The 18,237-nt window shown below is 43.8% G+C and overlaps 1 protein-coding gene across 10 annotated transcripts in view; it reads left to right on the forward strand.

Moving 5' to 3' along the window:
• LOC122565381 (transducin-like enhancer protein 4) overlaps positions 1 to 18,237 on the forward strand; it is a 215,465-nt gene that overhangs the window by 174,747 nt on the left and 22,481 nt on the right. For all 10 annotated transcript variants that reach the window (XM_087976010.1, XM_043721298.2, XM_043721302.2 and 7 more), the window contains 4 exons: positions 8,215 to 8,268; positions 10,019 to 10,171; positions 13,448 to 13,577; positions 15,650 to 15,810. In XM_087976010.1, coding sequence (XP_087832136.1) covers positions 8,215 to 8,268; positions 10,019 to 10,171; positions 13,448 to 13,577; positions 15,650 to 15,810 — 498 coding nt within the window. The remainder of the gene's footprint in view (positions 1 to 8,214; positions 8,269 to 10,018; positions 10,172 to 13,447; positions 13,578 to 15,649; positions 15,811 to 18,237) is intronic.

Raw genomic sequence — 18,237 nt, forward strand, 5'->3', positions numbered from 1 at the left:
TGTCATGTCGGAAACTCAGCCACCAATTTGCACACAGCAAGATGCCATAAAAAACAAAGTGACAATGAATAAAGATCAGCTTTTTTTGGGATATTTACGACTGTGAAAAGAAAATAGCTTTTTTGGACATTTTGTAAGGGATAAAGTATTAGCCCAGACCACAGAGGTAATTCCCCTTGTGCTTTCTTGTAATCATGCCACAGAATCTTTTCCTTCCACCTCAGAGAGCAAATATGCCAAGTTATATTTTCAAATTCCCATGAGAATCTTGTTAGTGCTAACTGTGAATAATGATTTCTTGCTAAATTGGATGGGTCACAGCTTTTCTTTGCCACAACAGTTTCATAAATTTAGTTTTATATGGATGCTGGAGAAAGGGAACATGTTGCAGGGGTACAGATTGTTTCTTAAAAAAATTCCTCTTGTATCAAACAACGTCGTGTTGTAAAGGAAAATCATCAGTTTGAAAACACTGCGCAAAGCTAAAGCTTCTTAACCTCATTTCCTGCTTGCTCACTCATACAATTGAGACTCCCATTGTTCAGCCCCTTAGGCCTAACCAAACGGTCAGCCTGCCTCCTGTCTGCTCACTGTATGGCTGTGCCTGAATCTCTCAAGGTTTTTCAAGTGTTTCCCAGGCCCTTCAGATAATGGGGTGTTGGGGGTCCCATTGTGTTTAACTCACTCTAACAACAAAGCTTATAACTGCCCGTTGAAAAGGCCTGTCTGCATTAATTGGTTTGCCCTGATGTTGCTATATCATATTGTGCATTCACTATCAGCTGTCTGCCAACTATTAATTCAAGGTTTTTCCTCTCTTTTTGAGTTTCAAGTGGATTTGAACTGCTAACCCACCAGGGCTGAGATTTAAAATGCCTTCTCTTTTGATCTGACAATCATAGACTGACTCTCTTCCCTCTTTTCCCTATATCCTGAGTCGGCTTATGCCGAAGTGGCTGATACATGGCAATACACTGACCCAGACATGGAGGGGGGCCAAGTGGAGAGATGACCGAATTGTAAACTCCAGTGCCTACTAATATCAGAACAGTACAAGTTGCTCCCACACAAAGGTTTAAAATAAGACGAAAGTCCTATCAGAATAATGTGTTGTTTTATTTTCTATGATGGTGTTTGAATTGGTGATTAGAATTTATTTGGGGAGTGGGGGACTGTCATAGAGCTGGAAAGCACAGAATCAGACCCTTCAGTCCAAATCGTCCGTGCTGACTAGATATCCTAAATTAATCTAGTCCCATTTGCCAGCATTTGGCTCATGTCCCTCTAAGCCCTTCCTATCCTCATCTAGACTCCTTTTAAATGTTACCAGCCTCCATCACTTCCTCTGGCAGCTCATCCCATAATCGCACCACCCTCTGCATGGAAAAATTGCCCTGGAGATCCCTTTTAAATCTTTCCCCTCTCACCTCAAACCTATGTCCTCTGGTTTTGGACTCCACCACCCTGGGTAAAAGATCTTGTCTATTTATCCTATCCATGCCCCTCATGATTTTATAAACCTCTATAAGGTCACCATTCAGCCTCCGAAACTCTAGGGAAAACTGCCCCAGCCTATCTCTATAGCTCAACCCTCCAACCCTGGCAATATCTTTGTAAATCTTTTCTAAACCCTTTCAAATCAATGTGACTTTGGCCAATATTGCAAAATATTGATAATAAATTGGACATCCTTCCCGGCTTTGATTTTCAATTACTTTGCTCCCTTGGGAAAGCTACTTCAATTTTGTATGCTCCCATTTTTAACCAAAATCAAAGGCCTCCTTTGGGTCCAATATGGATAGTATTGATCCATATGCAATCATGCCATGGTATAGCACATTGATGTTATGTCTCCTTTGCCAACTCACGATCTGTATAAAGGCCCCTTTCAAAATTCACACTGGATCGGAAATAGTGCTTGCAATCACTGCATAAACACAGTGACCCATTTCCTCTTGTAAGTCTTTGCACAGTCTTTGCTTGTTGGCACATAAACACCACAGAAATCCGTTTAAAGGCATGATTAACTTTAATGTAGTGCCTTCCGCCATTAAGTAACACATTTGAGCAGCATTTCGAAGGTCTGCGTGTGTCTTTGTGGAACTTAATCAGCCCTGGTTTTCTCTGGAATGCCTTCCGCTGTGAAACTACTGTGTACTGTCCTCTGCTGGTCACCACAGAATGAGTTGCAGCTTCACTGCTGGGTTCTTGAGTGTTTTATTTCTGACTCAATCCCATTGTGAGTTCAAACTGAATAATGAAACTCTGCTCAATGTAGAAAACACACAATTTAACACACTGAGGCTCTTTGCAGCTGTATCAAAACAAAGCTGAGCCACATAGCAGAAGTGTAATACAGGTGAGTGGCAGACCTGGAAGCTGTTGCAGTGGATATGCCTCTTGTTTTACCTGTTACCTGGCAGTTGGTTGTCATTGGTGGCTTGATAGTAAATCTAGAGCTAAAATTCTGATCTCTATCATTGTATCGTTTGGCTTTGGGCCTTCTGGATTCATAAACCAACCAAACAGCACTTTAGATGAAGAAAAATGCTTCATAGATGGTTAATCAAAACCAAAATGAATATTGAGCTAAAGGAGGTGCTTTTGTTATTCATTCATGGCTAGGGCAACATGTATTGTCCATCCCTAATTGCCCTGAGGGCAAGTTAAGAATCATCTGCGTTGCTGTGGGTCTGGAGTCACAGGTAGACCAGCCCAGCCAAGGCTGGCAGATCTCCTTTTCTAAAGGACGCTAGTGAACACAGTGGCGTTTTACCCCCTGACAATCAACAACAGTTTCATGGTCATCCTGAGAATCTTAATGCCAGATTATTATTGAATTCAAATCCACAATCTGCCATGGTGGGATTCAAACCCAAAGCATACCTGAGTCTCTGGATTAAGAGTCTAGCGACAATACCATCCCCCACCCCCAATATCAATAGCATTGTCAAATATCTGAGTCCAATATTAGGCATTTACATGAAGCATGTGCTAGTTAGAGGATGCCACACTGACTACATTCTTTTGAATTGTATCCCAGGCAACAAGTACAGGAAAAGATTGGGTGAGAATCATTAAGTGCTAACCCCAGCCCTGCCTGTCTGATTCAGAACACTACTTTAGGTCCAAGTTTAACCGTCCACCCTCATTGTATGGCCTATGTGAGGTTGGTGCAAACAAGTTTCAATGTGTTTGAAGTAAAAGAGACCAGTTTAACTCCCAAAGATATACTTGCCCTTAAAGTAGATCCCAAACCAGGTTGTAAATTTGCATAGATTGGCTTTTTTCTAAGGCTGTTGTTGGGCTCAACTCTTGAGGTCAGCGACCCTTCAGATTTGGTTGCTAGGGAACGTGACTGCAGACCTGTGGTAGCAGCTATTAACCTCAATTTTGGATTCTTTGGAAGGAAGGGGGGGAGTCGGGGAGTGGTGAGGATCAGAAAAGAATGGGAAGCGATTCAGTTCAGCGTGCTCCACATGGAGTGCCGCTGTAATGACTACTTTTTATTATCACCCTAAGTGGGCCAAATGGTGATTGTGCCCAGGGGCACATCCAGGACCTGCAAATGAGCTTAATCACAGTCAAACGGCCAATCAGTCTGGTGGCAGGAGCCAGATCTGTTAACATTTGTAGAGGAGGCTCCTCAGCCAGTTATCGTAAACTGATGATGCAACTGGGACTTTGTAAACAGCTCAATTAGAGCAGAGATTATTTAGAAGATGGTTTACAGTTTGTCCAGATCAAGAGCTGAAGGAGTGCAGAGGGGTACAAAGACAGTGCTGACTGTCTCTTTGATGAAAAACAAATTCAGCATGAGGCAAAAATAGAAATGTTGTTTGGGCTTTGTAGTCTCTTTTTAACAGCTAATCACCTATAGAGATAACCCCTATGTAAAACTTAATGACCACAGTGCCCTCTGTTGTTGTTAAAGTAGATGGTTCATTATCATGGAGCGCTCTGATTGGCAGGTCAGTGAGCATTAATGCCTGGTAGAAGTCTGCCTTCTTGTAATCCAATTTAAATATTATTGTACAGCTCTGCACATCTTTAAAAGGGCCACAGCAGCCAGAGAATTCAATCTGTTTCAGGGCTTGGCAACATGTATACTGCAATAAGAGAGCTGAGTGTTGATTGATGTAATTACTTCTCACCTCATGCCTCAGTTATGCATGTTATATTCCAGCAACAAACTTGTTTGTTCATGTACCTCCATTGTGCTGAACTTTCTGTTTGTGATTCTGGTTTCTGTGAATCACATGAGTGTTTGCGTTCATTCCCTGCAGAGTTCCATTCAGAAGCACCGTCATTTTCGACTGGTCCCGGCTTGTTTGTTCTCTGCCTAATTTATTTCTCTTTCTTCTGAAGATGCTGTTGGATGTTGGCCTTGAGACCTGGGGTACTGACTGTCCTCCAGCTTGTGGCTGCCCTTCTACACATTAGGCTAGATAGAGACTGCCACTGGGCATTATTGTGAAGCTGTTTCTGTCCTTAGCTGACTTCAAGTTGCATGCAGTTGCCAAGGATTGAGAAATACATATTATCAAAGCTTATTGGCTCATCAGGATACTTGCAACTGTGCTACAGTAAAAGTGTAACAATATTTTATACTTTGTGGCATGGATCATATGAAGCAGCATGTCCCTTTTGGGTATTCACAGCAGGCAAAGTCTTGGGTATGTTGCACCAGCCCATGCTTGTAAAATTCAGTATACATTACATGTGATTCTGCGATGGAGCAACAGTTACTAAATAATCCAGAGTGTGCCCAATAATCTCGCTGAGAACTGATTTAAAATTGACATTTAGATTCACAATGTGGTACATATGGGAAAGTACACCTGTTGATACACAATGGACGAACTAATTACTGCAGATGCTGGAGTCATCTGGACTCGAAGTGTTAGCTTGCTTTCTCCCCTTGGTTGCTGCCTGGCCTGCTGGGATCTCCAACACTTTTTGTTTTCTGTTCAATCATAACTCCAGTTTCAATTTAACAAAATCAACCCCAGTCATTGGCTGGTTCATGCCTTAGGGCAGTGCCTTGATGGTGTAATCTAATGGTGTAAATCTAAGTAGAGCATTTAATAACAAATAATAAAATGAAGCAGAGTCAGCATGGTTAATGATTTATTGGAATTCTTTGATCAGGATAGATGTGAGACAGTAGATGCAATATATTTGAATTTCCAAAAGATGTTTGATAAAATACCGCACATATGAATACTTAACAAGATAAGAGTCCTCAGTGTGGATAGAGGATTAGCTAACTATTATAAGACAGAGATTTGAGATAAAGGGGGCAACTGGTGGAGTGCCACAGGAATCAATTCTAGGGCTGAAATTACTTAAATTATATTTACAATATATGTAATGGTATAGTTCATTCAACAGTGGTATAGGTGAATATACTTTCTGAAAAGATTGCAGATGACACACAAATATATAGGAAGGCAAGTAGTAAGGATGGCAGAGTCCACAGAGTGACATGGATGGGTCACGTGAGTTGGCAAAAGCTTATCAGATGAAATAGAAGGTCAGGATCATGCTGGCACACTGTTCCCTCTGTGACCACCAACACTACCCCTCCTTCCCACAGCACCTTGCCATTGTTACTGTAGAATGTGCAAGACCTACCCCTTCACTTCTCCCCTGCTCACAGCCAGGGGGCTAAAAGGTCTTTCCAGGTGAAGCAGCATTTAGAGTCACAGTGAGGAATTAATCAAGGGTTTTGTAAATAAAGCAGGAAAGTGGAATTGGAGATTGTCAGATCAGCCATGGCTTCATTGGATGGCGGAGCAGACTGAATGGGCCAAATGGCCTGCTCGTACACCCAATGGCCAAATATCTCGTTTTTTTGGCTGTGTACCAAAACGTTGCTATAAGAGCCTTCTGCAAAGAGCCTTGGCATTGCTGCTCTATAAATGCAAATTGTTGTTGCTGGATATTAACAAGCAGGTTGCTTGTTCAATTAAGTTAAATAGAAATGATTAATGAAATAAGGTTTATAAGGGGTAGCTGGCGCCATAGCTAGCGACACCATCCTAAGGTGATCTTTTACCCCAGTGGAACAGACATGAAGAGAGGTCAACCAGTATATGGAAGGATGGCAGTCGCCTGAAGGGATTATGGGGTAATGTCACCTTTGGGGAGGAAGGGACAAAAAAACAATGAAGCCAGAGTAAAAAATGAAAACAAACTCTCTTATAGAAGTGTGGTATGCTGTGTGCTGTGCTGAAACCCTACCTCATAGACAGGGTCTCCATGCAGCAGTGTTTCTTTTGCAGAATAATGCATGTGCAAGGCCATATATTTATGGGTGAGGGAAACTAAACTGTGTTTGTATGATTTATTTAGTAAAGAGAGTTTATGGAGGATGGTGAGCCTGCACAACTGCTCAGCCAGCAGTGCTTGATGTTGTGGAGAAGGTGTAAAGGGCCAAGTCTTCTGGTTAAGTGCCACTTTCATTTATGGACTGTTTCTTGCTGTGAGACCTCACAAGATCTCTCACCAGAACTTACCAAACTCGTCTCATTAACTACTTAACTTGCCCCTACTGTGCCCCTCCACACAGGCCAGCTCGTCACCCTTAATAATTGCCTGTCTCTCATTCCAGGAGGAAAAAGGCAAGAAAAAAGCAGAAAATTTTAAGACATGTATTGGGCCGCAAGACATTCAGCTCCTCATCAGGATACTTGCAGAGGAGATCCTGACTCTGATGGCCCCCAGCAGCTGACTGGCCGTGTCCTGGCCCCTGGACTGGTATTAGAAGCTGTCCTTGACTTATTGTGCCCGGACCCCCCTGAGCGAAAGCAATGTCTTTGACTTGGCTGTGGACTGCTAATAACCTTGACAAGTTTCCTGGTTTTGTATTGCACTAAATGGCCCAGCAGTACTGAGAGCCTGACATCTCTGACTGAAGGGAGGGATACAAAAGGAAGGAATGCTATGAGCATCCAGGATGACTCAGAGTGGGGGAGGACTGAGAGCAAGCAAACAGGCCGGAGACGCAACCTAGTCCAATCCATAAGTGGGGTGTGTCCCCTGAGTATAAAATGTCTGTGATAAGTTATAATTGCCATTGTACCTGGAGGTGCAGCATTGAAGGTCAAGTGTATACCATCAATGGATCAGAGTGGTTCTTAGAGGCTGACACATGTAGGATGCCAATATCCATGGAAATTGGGTGTTTGGGGCAGGTGTCCATGGAATGTACTTCGAGTCGGTGGTGCCTGGCATCCAATATAGAGGCTCTTCAAAAGCAAGCAGCAAGCTGAAGTTGCTAGTAACTTCCAGGGTGAGAATTCTCAGCATCTTGCTTGCTCGTGGCAAGTGGTGAGATTAAAAGCTGTATATGAATGAGGAAAGATGTGCAGTTAATAAAGGCATTAACAAGCAATAGTCTCACTTCATAGGCAGCTCACTAACCAGAAAATCCCCCTGACATCCAGAACTTAGATAAATGATGTAACTAGTTGCTTCCAATGTTGAAGTAGACTTCACCGGACTTCTTGCATGTCTGTTCAAGTTTCTGGAAGATTCTGCCTGCAGTTTTGAGCGATGATTCAACATTCCCATTGTTATACTGCACCATCTAGAAATGGAACAAAGGGCATGTGGCTAACCTGTTTCCCCATTCACTCATGAGTTCTGTGATTCTTGATTTTAAGCTAACGAGAAATTAATAATAAAATTGTCAAAAATTGCAAGGCCCACGCATGTTGGCAATCAGTGGAATGGAAAAGCATAATCTGTTTTTAGCCAGGCGACAGTAAGATACGCAGTTAGCATGAGGAATAAACGTTTGGAAATGTGTGGGCAGAAGTATTTGCAAGCTGACATTTTGACTTTGTGCAGTCAGTGTGTCCTTCGTTTGCAAGGTTGGTTCATTGGCCTGCTATTTCATGGCATGGATGTCCATACCAAAGCTCCTAGCTGGCAGTCCAGACTCAGAACAAGGTCCTTTCAGAGCCTTGGGATATAGTCTTGTAAAATATTGTCACACAGCTTGTATACTGATTCCAGGTGAAGTTGACAGCCTGTTCAAATCACTGAAATAGCACCTGTGTTAAAATAGGGTAGGAGGGCAAGAGAGAGGAATTTATACAGCCAATCTCAAAGTTGGTGATTGATATTACACTGCACATTATTACAGTCTTTGTTTTCCATTGCCTTATGTGTAGCTCCTTACAACTTCATCTCTTTTATAATCAGGACAGTGATGGCGATAAGAGTGATGATAACTTGGTCGTGGATGTTTCAAATGAGGTTTGTATGCATTTTTAGTTATTTTGTTTTATTGCCACTTTCAGTTTTACCAGTCTATAATACTAAAATGAACAGTCTAACTTGCTTACATATGTGTATAGCTCGTTATTAAATAACATGATTGATCAGAAAACACATCAATCCTCCAACTGATTTGCATTTTCTAAGAATCTGCTGAAGGCAAACGGGTTGGACTAATAGAGGTTTTGAAACTGAGAAGAGTAGATCTCTTGAAGATGTTTGGACTCTTGGAGGAGATCAAAGCGAAGGAACATGTAGGATAATTACAAATGAATCCAAGAGGGATTTCAGGCTAAACACTTCTCTTTTCTCAGAATTGTTGCCAAACTTGTTCCCACATAGTGTGGTTGAGGTGATAGCATGGATACTTTAGGGAGACAGTAGCTAAGTGCATCAGGGAGAAAGGAATAGGTAAATATGCTGATTGGGTAATGGGTAAAAGAAGACTGGGAAGAGGATTCTGTGATGCATAAGGTCTTGAAAGGATCAGTCAGGCCAAATGGCCTGTTTCTGTGTTTTAAATCCCATGTATTTCTAGGTTCATTCCCAGACACACCATTATGAATGTCAGCTTGTTCTCTTCTGAAATTTAGAACTCTGTGAGTTTCTAAAAGCAAATAATTACTGCCTCACCCAGTTATACCTTGAATTCTACCAAATTGATATGCTTTCTTGTATTTTTGTACAATGCAAAGTATTTTGCCATGCAGACTACATGGAAACTGTAAGTACTTAGATAGAGGATAGCATCATAATCTTCTCCCTTGAAGGAGCCTTGTTTGAACAACAAGGGGAAGCTGGTGATCCAAGCATGGAGACAGTGCAGTTCCTGTCAGTGTGGAAGAGTCTGCTTTGGAATGGATCCTCTGTTGAGCAGCATGTAACTGTACGGGACAGGGAGAGAAGGGGGGTAGATAGGAGAGACTGTGCTCACAGCAAGACTATGCAGCACACTCACTGTCCCCATCAACAGGAGATCCTTTACATTAATGATAACATACTACACAATATTTGTAGCACAGAAGTTGTCTGATTCCAGTATCGATACTCTGCATAGCTTCCTCCCATGATCAAACCATCCCATCAGTATACCCTTCTATTCCTGACTCTGTTGTGCGGTTATCCAACTTACCTTGAATTCATCTATGCTACTCACTTCAACTATGCCTTGTGGTAACAGGCTCCTCATTTACAATCCCTTTCTGGGGTCAGTTAGCTCAGTTGGCTGGCTTGAAGAGTGATGCCAAAGGCAAAGGTTCAATTCCCACACTGGCTGAGGTGACCTTGAAGATCCCTCTCCCCTTGCCTGAGGCACGGTGACCCTCAGGTTGTCTCTCTCTAATGGGAGAGCAGCCCTATGGGACCATGGCGGCTTTACCAGAATTACTATTTCTCCTGAATTCCTTACTGGATTTAGTAGCGATTAATGTATAGCTCCAACTTCTATACTTATCTGCAATTGGAGACATGTTCTCTATGTTTACCCTGCTGGGTCCTCTCATTAACCTGAAGATCTCCATCAGGTTACAGTTATAGAGAAAAGAACGTGCGTCTGTTCAATCTTCTCAGGTAGGTTCGACTGCTCAATTATGGCTTCATTCTTGCCAATTTTAATGCCCCTTCTCCAGTCCCTTTTGTATAGTATGGAGGTATTTACACTAGTGCTGGTATACACAGCGGAGACCTAGTCTTTACCAGATCCTGACCTTCTGATTCTGTTTGAATGCAGGATCCATCATCTCCACAAGGCAGCCCACCCCACTCTCCCCGTGGAAATGGCCTGGATAAGTTTCACCTTTTGAGGAAGGATGCTCCGAGCAGCCCTGCATCCCTGGCTTCTTCCCGCAGCACACCACCCGCCAAATCCAAAGAGGCTGGCCTGGTAAGTAGAATGCTCCCATGTGAGATTTTGGGGGTTTCTGGGTGCGTTTGGGGGCTCAGTGCTATCTGTAGCTTTCAGCTGGGTTCGGGGGGGGGGGCGGAGGGAGGGGGTTACAATGCTGACCTGCCTGTTAAAACGATGTATGTTCACATCCCACAGCTCAGGGCCTGAACACGTAACATAGGCTGACTGTTCAGCACAGAGAGCATGCGCAATGTCAAAGGGTTGGTATCTTTCAGCTGAGGTGTTAAACTGCAGCCCCGTCAGCTTTCTCAAGCCCTCTTCGCGAAACTGCTGAGTACTCATCCTCTGTAAACAAATGCTGTCAAATGCATTATCCTATTACTCTTTGTAGGATATTTCTGCTGAAAAAATGTGCTTTTCAGTCTTTTATGTGACAACTGTGACGACCTTAAAAAGTACTTTATTGGCTTAAAAGCATCATAAAATATGCTTCATAAAATGTGATTTTATTTTCAGATTATTGACTTGCCTCAGTAGTCCTCGTGTATAATTTCTTATATTCAGGTGCTCTTATGGTGAAGTGGCTGTGTTCCTAACTCTGAGCCAGGAGGTGGGGGCTCAAGTTCCACCTGCTCCAGAGGTGTGTGGTAACATCGGGATGGCATGGTGGCTCAGTGGTTAGCAGTGCTGCCTCACAGCAGCAGGGTCCCAGGTTCGATTCCAGCCTCAGGCGACTGTCTGTGTGGAGTTTGCTCATTCTCCCCATGTCTGCGTGGGTTTCCTCCCACAGTCCAAAGATGTGCAGGTCAGGTGAATTGGGCATGTTAAATTGCCCATAATGTTAGTTGCATTAGTCAGAGGGAAGTGGGTTCTCTTTGGAGGGTCGCTGTGGACTGGTTGGGTCGAAGGGCCTGTTTCCACCCTGTAGGGAATCTAATCTCTGAGCAGGTTGGTTAGGAAGTGTCTATAACTTTATAACACAATAAATGTCTGACGTTCAGCGTCATTAACTCTAACAGGAGCTAGATCGTTTTGATGCTCTCAGAATTAATTGTTTATTAGGTGTTCTTAGATACATTCCATTTTGGGGTATTTTTAATACTATTTAATTTTGAATGAGCTCCTGTGACTGTTTTAAAATAAATGGGAGTGTTGTTACCTACTGTTGTTCAGGCGCAAGTTTCTCATTCAACAGCACAAAAACAGATTAACTGGTCCTTGATCTCAAAGCAGTTTCTGGGGGAGTTTGATGCGTGCAACTGATGCTCCCTTTACCAACAAAGCAGCAGCTCCTATGTACTGAGATCATTCCACGGTTGTGAAGTTCTTTCGGACAATGTGTGGTTGTGTAAGGTGCAATGCAAAGGCAAAATCGTTCCTGTACCAGCTCAGTGAGCAAACTGAACAAATGAGATAGTGGTTTGTGAAGATGAGCAAAATCCTCAACTCAGTTCTTGGTGTGCTAGTAGCATGTGAGGTGTCACCATGAACTGTCCTCCATTTCTAACAGTTCACAGAATCACATTGTTACACTACAGAAGGAGGCCATTCAGCCCAATGTCGTCTGCACTGGTGCTCCAAATTCACATAGTGCCATTACCTAGTCCTCACCTAACAAACCAACACATTGTTCACTTTCAAATAGTTCCATCGATTAGCCCTGCCTCCACCACACTAGCAAACAGTTTGCTTCCTTCCTGACCCACTGACTGCGTGAAAAAAATTTCTTTCATATCACTTTTACTTCTTTTGCCAATCTCTTTTAATCTATGCCCTCTCATTCTTGATCCTTTCTGAAGTGGGAGCAGTTACTCCCTACCTGCTCTGGCTTCGGTAGAATGGTTGTGGCCAGGTTCTCTGTTCCTGATCGTTGTCAACTTACACAGGTTGGAATGCAAGCGGAGAAGACTGGATTTAGCTGTGGCTTCCCATCTGCCTGTGGTAAAATGTGTGTGGCGTGTTGTGGATGGCTGAGAGTCATGAGTTGCCAACATGTACTTTTGCAAGAAAGTTGTAGTCAGGAGCTATTATTAGTGAGTCATACAGCACAGAAACAGACCCTTTGGTCCAACTTGTCCATGCCAACCAGATATCCGAAATTAATTTAGTCCTATTTGCCAGCATTTGGCCCATAGCCCTTTAAACCCTTCCTATTCACGTACCTATCCAGATGCCTTTTAAATATTTTAATTGTACCCACTTCCACCACTTCCTCTGACAGCTCATTCCATACACGCAACACCCTCTGTGTGAAAAGGTTGCCATTCAGATCCCTTTTATGTCTTTCCCCTCTCACCTTAAACCTATGCCCTCGAATTTTAGACTCTCTTATCATGTGAAAAAGACCGTGGCTATTCAATCTATCCAACCACGCCCTCCCCGTGATTTTATAAACCTCTATTAGGTCATTCCTCAGCCTCCAACACTCCAGGGAAAATAACCCCGTCCTATTTAGTCTCTCCCTGTAGCTCCAACCCTCCAACCCCGATAATATCCTTGTAAATCTTTTCTGCACCCTTTCAAGCTTCACAACATCCATACTATAGCAGGGAGACCAGAGTTGAACACACTATTCCAATAGTGGCCTAACCACTGTCCTGCACAGCCACAGCATGACCTCCCATTTCCTATACTCAATGTACTGACCAATAAAGGCAAGCATACCAAGCGCCTTCTTCACCATCCTATCTACCTGCGAGTCCACTTTTGAGGAACCGTGAACCTGCACCCCAAGGTCTCTTTGTTCAGCAACACTCCCCAGCACCCCTGTTCTGATTTGCCTTATGAATATGCAATACCTCACGTTTATCTAAATTGAACTCCATCTGCCTTTCCTTGGTTCGTCGCTGCTGGTAAAGACTCCATCTTTTTTCCATCACATGGCTGACCAGGGATTTCTCCCACTCTGACAGCCTGCCATTGGCGTGCAATGGGAGGATTGACAACCTATTTGGTTGAGTTATGAGCACACCTTGGCTTGGATCAAACTTGGATCTCCTGGCTTTGAGGCAGCGATGCGACCCACTGCACCTCAAGGCCTCCCTAGCTGTGGTACATCCCCACATGGAGCAGACTTTCATGGGTGAGGGACGAAGGGACTGCAGCACCTTCAGGAGAAATGTGGAGGGGCTTTAAAAAGAACCCATCAAGGCTGTTTGTTTTGTTTGGGGGCGCTACTACTTTTCTTCAAAAGCTTCAAAATAACATTGACCTTGGCATCAATGGGGACACAGTGCTTCAGCAGGGGATGGAAACTTGTCTGTGAGATGAATTTATGTTGATCTCATCATCACTTTCTTTACTTTGTAACAGAATGAGAAGGCTACCACTCCGGTGTCTAAATCCATCACCCCAACCCCCCGTAGTGACTCGTTGACCCCTGGCCCAAGTTCTGCATCCAGACTACGACAGATCTCAAGCAAACCCTCCGTGGATGCACTAGGTAAGATGTTTGCTCCCATCCCTGGAAAAATACTGGGTAGAGTTTCCACAGGTTACAGCAAAGAGAGGAGGAGGAATGATTGCCAGCGTAGAGCTGGATATGTTGTACACGGTGGTGTCCATGGAGATGAATGCAAGCATTGATATGAAGGGCAGAGTGAATGTGTTTGAGCTCGTAGATGTTTTTGGAGAACTTGATGTGAGTGCCTATCTCTAAATTCAGCCATGATGCCACTGATCCAACAGGATGGTGAATGGGGCAGAATGACACCCCACAGGCTGGCACTTTCCTGCATTGTCCTGCCCCAGGGCCAATTCCATGAAGGCGAGACCAAGGGATGAGAAACCAACCTGTCCACAAGCAGTAGGCAAGCAGTGAGGGTGAATGAAATGCCAGCTCTGAGGCCCATTACCAGGGGCTGACTTGCATTTTCCAGTTGGCATCCCCCAAATTCCAGCCAGCAGCCTAGAGACAGCCCCCTAGCATCAGAATAGACAATAGGTGCAGGAGTAGACCATTCTGCCCTTCGAGCCTGCACCACCATTCATTATGATCATGGCTGATCATCCTCAATCAGTATCCTGTTCCTGCCTTATCCCCATAACCCTTGATTCCACTATCCTTAAGAGCTCTATCCAACTCTTTCTTGAAAGTATCCAGAGACTGGGCCTCCACTGCCTTCTGGGGCAGAGCATTCCACATACCCACCACTCACTGAGTGAAGAAGTTTCTCCTCAACTCTGTTCTAAATGGCCTACCCCTTATTTTTAAACTGTGTCCTCTGGTTCGGGACTCACCCATCAGCGGAAACATGCTTCCTGCCTCCAGAGTGTCCAATCCTTTAATAATCTTATACGTCTCAATCAGATCCCCTCTCAGCCTTCTAAACTCAAGCTTATACAAGCCCAGTCGCTCCAATCTTTCAGCGTATGATAGTACCGCCATTCCAGGAATTGATCTCGTGAACCTGTGCTGCACTCTCTCAATAGCCAGAATGTCTTTCCTCAAATTTGGAGAACAAAACTGCACACAGTATTTCAGGTGCGGTCTCACCAGAGCCCTGTACAGCTGCAGAAGAACCTCTTTGCTTCTATACTCAATTCCTCTTGTTATGAAGGCTAGCATGCTATTAGCTTTCTTCACTGCCTGCTGTACCTGCATGCTTGCTTTCATTGACTGATGTACAAGAACACCTAGATCTTGTTGTATTGTAAATAGAGACCCAGGACTTGAGCCAGATTTTATGCCTCCTTCCTGAAGTAACTCCATAGCGGCCGATATCCTGATCCAAGTCACCCTTTCTTTACATGTGCTTAACACTGGTCCAGCTTCCGCAGACACTCTGACCCTCCTGCTTATGTCTGTCCGCCAGGGTTCCCTGTTTAGACCAGGTTAACAGCCCCAATCTGGGAACTTATATTCTATGAGTTGACACTGTTACAATCACTACACCTCCCTGCCTGCCTGCTGGTCGCAGTTATAGTCTCAAGCTTTTAAACTTCAAAAACATGTTGCTGAGAAGATTTCATAAGTCCCTCCCTGCCCCCCCCTCCCCGTCTTTTTCAATTACGTGAACTGCAGGCTGCAGCTCCTTCTGAGTTGCAGAGCCTGGAAATACAGCGAGCTGACACAGTGTAGGATGAGGACCCTGATATTGGAACCCCCTAAAGCCTAAAATTTTGCTTATTGTTTCGGTACTCAGACACCATGCAGACTCAATCTATCAGCACTCGTATTTTTTATGTGTGTATATATGTGTGTCTATGTATCTGTGTGGCATTTTTGTGTGCGTGCATGTGTATGTATGTGTGAATGTGTTCCATTACTCTGTGTGTGTGTGGCTTTTATGTGTGCTTGCATGTGTGTATGTGCGAATGTGTCCATTACAGTGTGTGTGTGGTGCGTGTGTCTGTGTAGCTTTTGTGTGCGCATGTATGTGGGTGTGTATGTGTGATTGTGTCCATTACTGTGTATGTGTGTGTGCACACGCATGTGTGGCGTTATGTCGATGTATAGCCTGCGCATTAGCCAGTATCTGAAAATTGTTACTTTTTATTTTTTTCACCTCTAAGGTCTGAGGAGCCCACTGACTGTACCAGGCCCCTACTCCACCCCATTCGGGATGATGGCACATGCTGGAATAAACGGGGAGTTACCCAGCCCAGGGGCCTACGCAAGTCTCCACATCTCGCCGCAAATGAGCACTGCGGCAGTATACGGCCGCTCCCCGATGGTGAGGACACAATCCGTGCTTAAGTCTGAAACGCGGTCACTGGACCCGAAATGTTAATTCTGCTTTTCTCTCCATAGATGCTGCCAGTCCTGCTGAGTTCCTCCAGCAATTTCTGATTTTGTTTCTGATTCTCAGCATCCACACTTCTTTGGGTTATTTTTTGTGCTTATACCTTGATGTGAAATAATGAAAAAAATGTGATCGTTCCCCCATGATCCTTTCAGAAATAACATTTGTGCAAAGAGTTGAGTGGCTGTTGGGTGAAATTGTTGGATGTTATCGACATATCTCTTTGTACCACATTCTTACTCATCCTCTCCCATGGAGATCAAGCTATTTGTTTGAAAACTGCTGATGTATTTAATGAAACAGCAGAATTTCACACAGGTCTGTATCCTGAAATATTAGTTCTGCTACTCTGTCTATGAATGCTACCTGACGAGATGAGAATTTTCGACATTTTCGGTTCTTAAGGTCAGATTGGCAACCGTCCTGGGAATCCAGCCACAAATAATTTGTCTGTGTCCCAGCACTGTGTTTTGTTACTAAAATTGCACAGCATGTATTTTCAGCCCCTTGTCATTGCTTAATTGGAGTACATCCCTCGTCATTGTAGGGCTGACTTCCCCAAAGAATGGGGAGCGAATAATGGAATTGTAGTTTAAAGTGGGAGCATATGGATTGTAGCTGAAAGCTCAAGGACAGCAGCTTATCTGAACTCACATTGAATCTCGAGCTAGCTATTGGCATATATTTGTTTCCAAATGTACCTCGCAATGTTAGTTTTATTGCAACAAGGCCAATAAATGACATAACGTCGATGGAAGGCTGTGAGTGACTGTTACCTTGTGACTGTAAAAAATACAGGGTCTGCTTCACCAGCTGCAGGTGGGGATTAAAAAAAGTCATTTGTTCACAGTCAGTAAGTAAAATAATAGGTCAAATGAGACAGGGTGAGAGACTCCCTTCATCTGCTTGGTCTAGTGACATATTAAATGCATTTATAGAGCATCCGAGGAGCAGGAAAGTTGATGTTCGAGCATTAGCTCTTCATCAGGCCCCACATTCCTGATGAAGAGCTTATACTCAGAACGTCGACTCTCCTACTCCTCGGATACTGCCTGACTGGCTGTGTGTTTCCAGCCCCACGCTTTTTGACTCTGCTCTCCAGCATTTGCAGTCCCCACTTTCTCCTAATACATCCATCAGCATGGAGGATCAAAGTACTGAGAGACTGGGAATCTCCTCACATACAGTTCCCACTCTGACAAAACTAAAAGGGCATTTCTATTGGACTCGTAGAGTCATAAAGTCAGACAGCACAGAAACAGACTTTTTGGTCAAAGTCGTCCATGCCGACCAGGTTTCCTACATGACACCAGTCCCATTGCCTGTGTTTGGTCTGTATCCCACTGACCCTTTCCTGTTCATGATTCCTAGCAGAGTTGCAGTGTTGAGGCAGTTCCTAGGCTTAGTCGTTGTGTCTCATGATATTGCTGCCTCATGTCAGAAATAGCAGCATTGTGACTTCTCCAGGAACTGTGAGACCTTCCTCAAGAGCTGGACAGACCTTGCACAGAGATGCCTCTGATGCCCATCAGAGGACAACATCAGCAGAATGTAGACACACACACATACACACACACACACACACGCATCGTTTCCCCAGTTTGTGTTCCTGGCTAGTGCCAAATGTGGCACAGTGTCATACCTCACTGCCATTCCATACAACAGCCACAGAGCTCTGGAAGGGATACAGTCGATACAAAAACATGATTAAAGTTTAAGTTAAGCCACAGTGAATCTCTATCTCTGTTATTATCATGTCTCCAGACTCTGCAGAAAGGCTGTTTAAGTGCTTTGTTTTTCAATTATCTTTTCCAATCAAAGATATTCACAGAATCGCTGAATTGTTACAGAATTGTTATGGAGTCCATTCAGCCCACTGTGTGTGTGCTAGCTGCCTGCACCTATTGCTACTTCCCTGCTGTTTCTCCAGAACCATCCACATTCTTCCTTCTCAGGTACTAATCCAATTTCCTCTTGACTGCCTCAATTGACCCTGATTCCATCGCAATATCAGGCACTGCTGTTCAGATGGTGACAAGTTGCTGTGTGAGAAGTTTTCTCCTCATGTCTCCATTGTTTCTTTTCTCATTTTTCGCAAATCTGTTCCCTCTCTTTTTCAATCCTCCCACTGGTGTGAATAGTTTTTTTCCCAATGTACTTTGGCCAGCATCTTCTTAATTTTGAACACCTCCGTCAAATCTCCTCTCAATCTGCTCTTCTCCAATCTATCTGTAACTAAATTTCCACACTCATTCTCATGAATCATTTCTTTTCTAATGCCTTCATATCTTCACCAAAGTGTGGTTCATGAGAAAGTGTTATGCACACTCACAGGTTTTCTGTTAGCTGCTAGTCTCT

The sequence above is a fragment of the Chiloscyllium plagiosum genome, unplaced genomic scaffold, assembly GCF_037043375.1.
Source record: "Chiloscyllium plagiosum isolate Xiang-an unplaced genomic scaffold, Cpla_swu_hap1 HiC_scaffold_28, whole genome shotgun sequence".
NCBI classification, from domain to species: Eukaryota; Metazoa; Chordata; class Chondrichthyes; order Orectolobiformes; family Hemiscylliidae; genus Chiloscyllium; species Chiloscyllium plagiosum.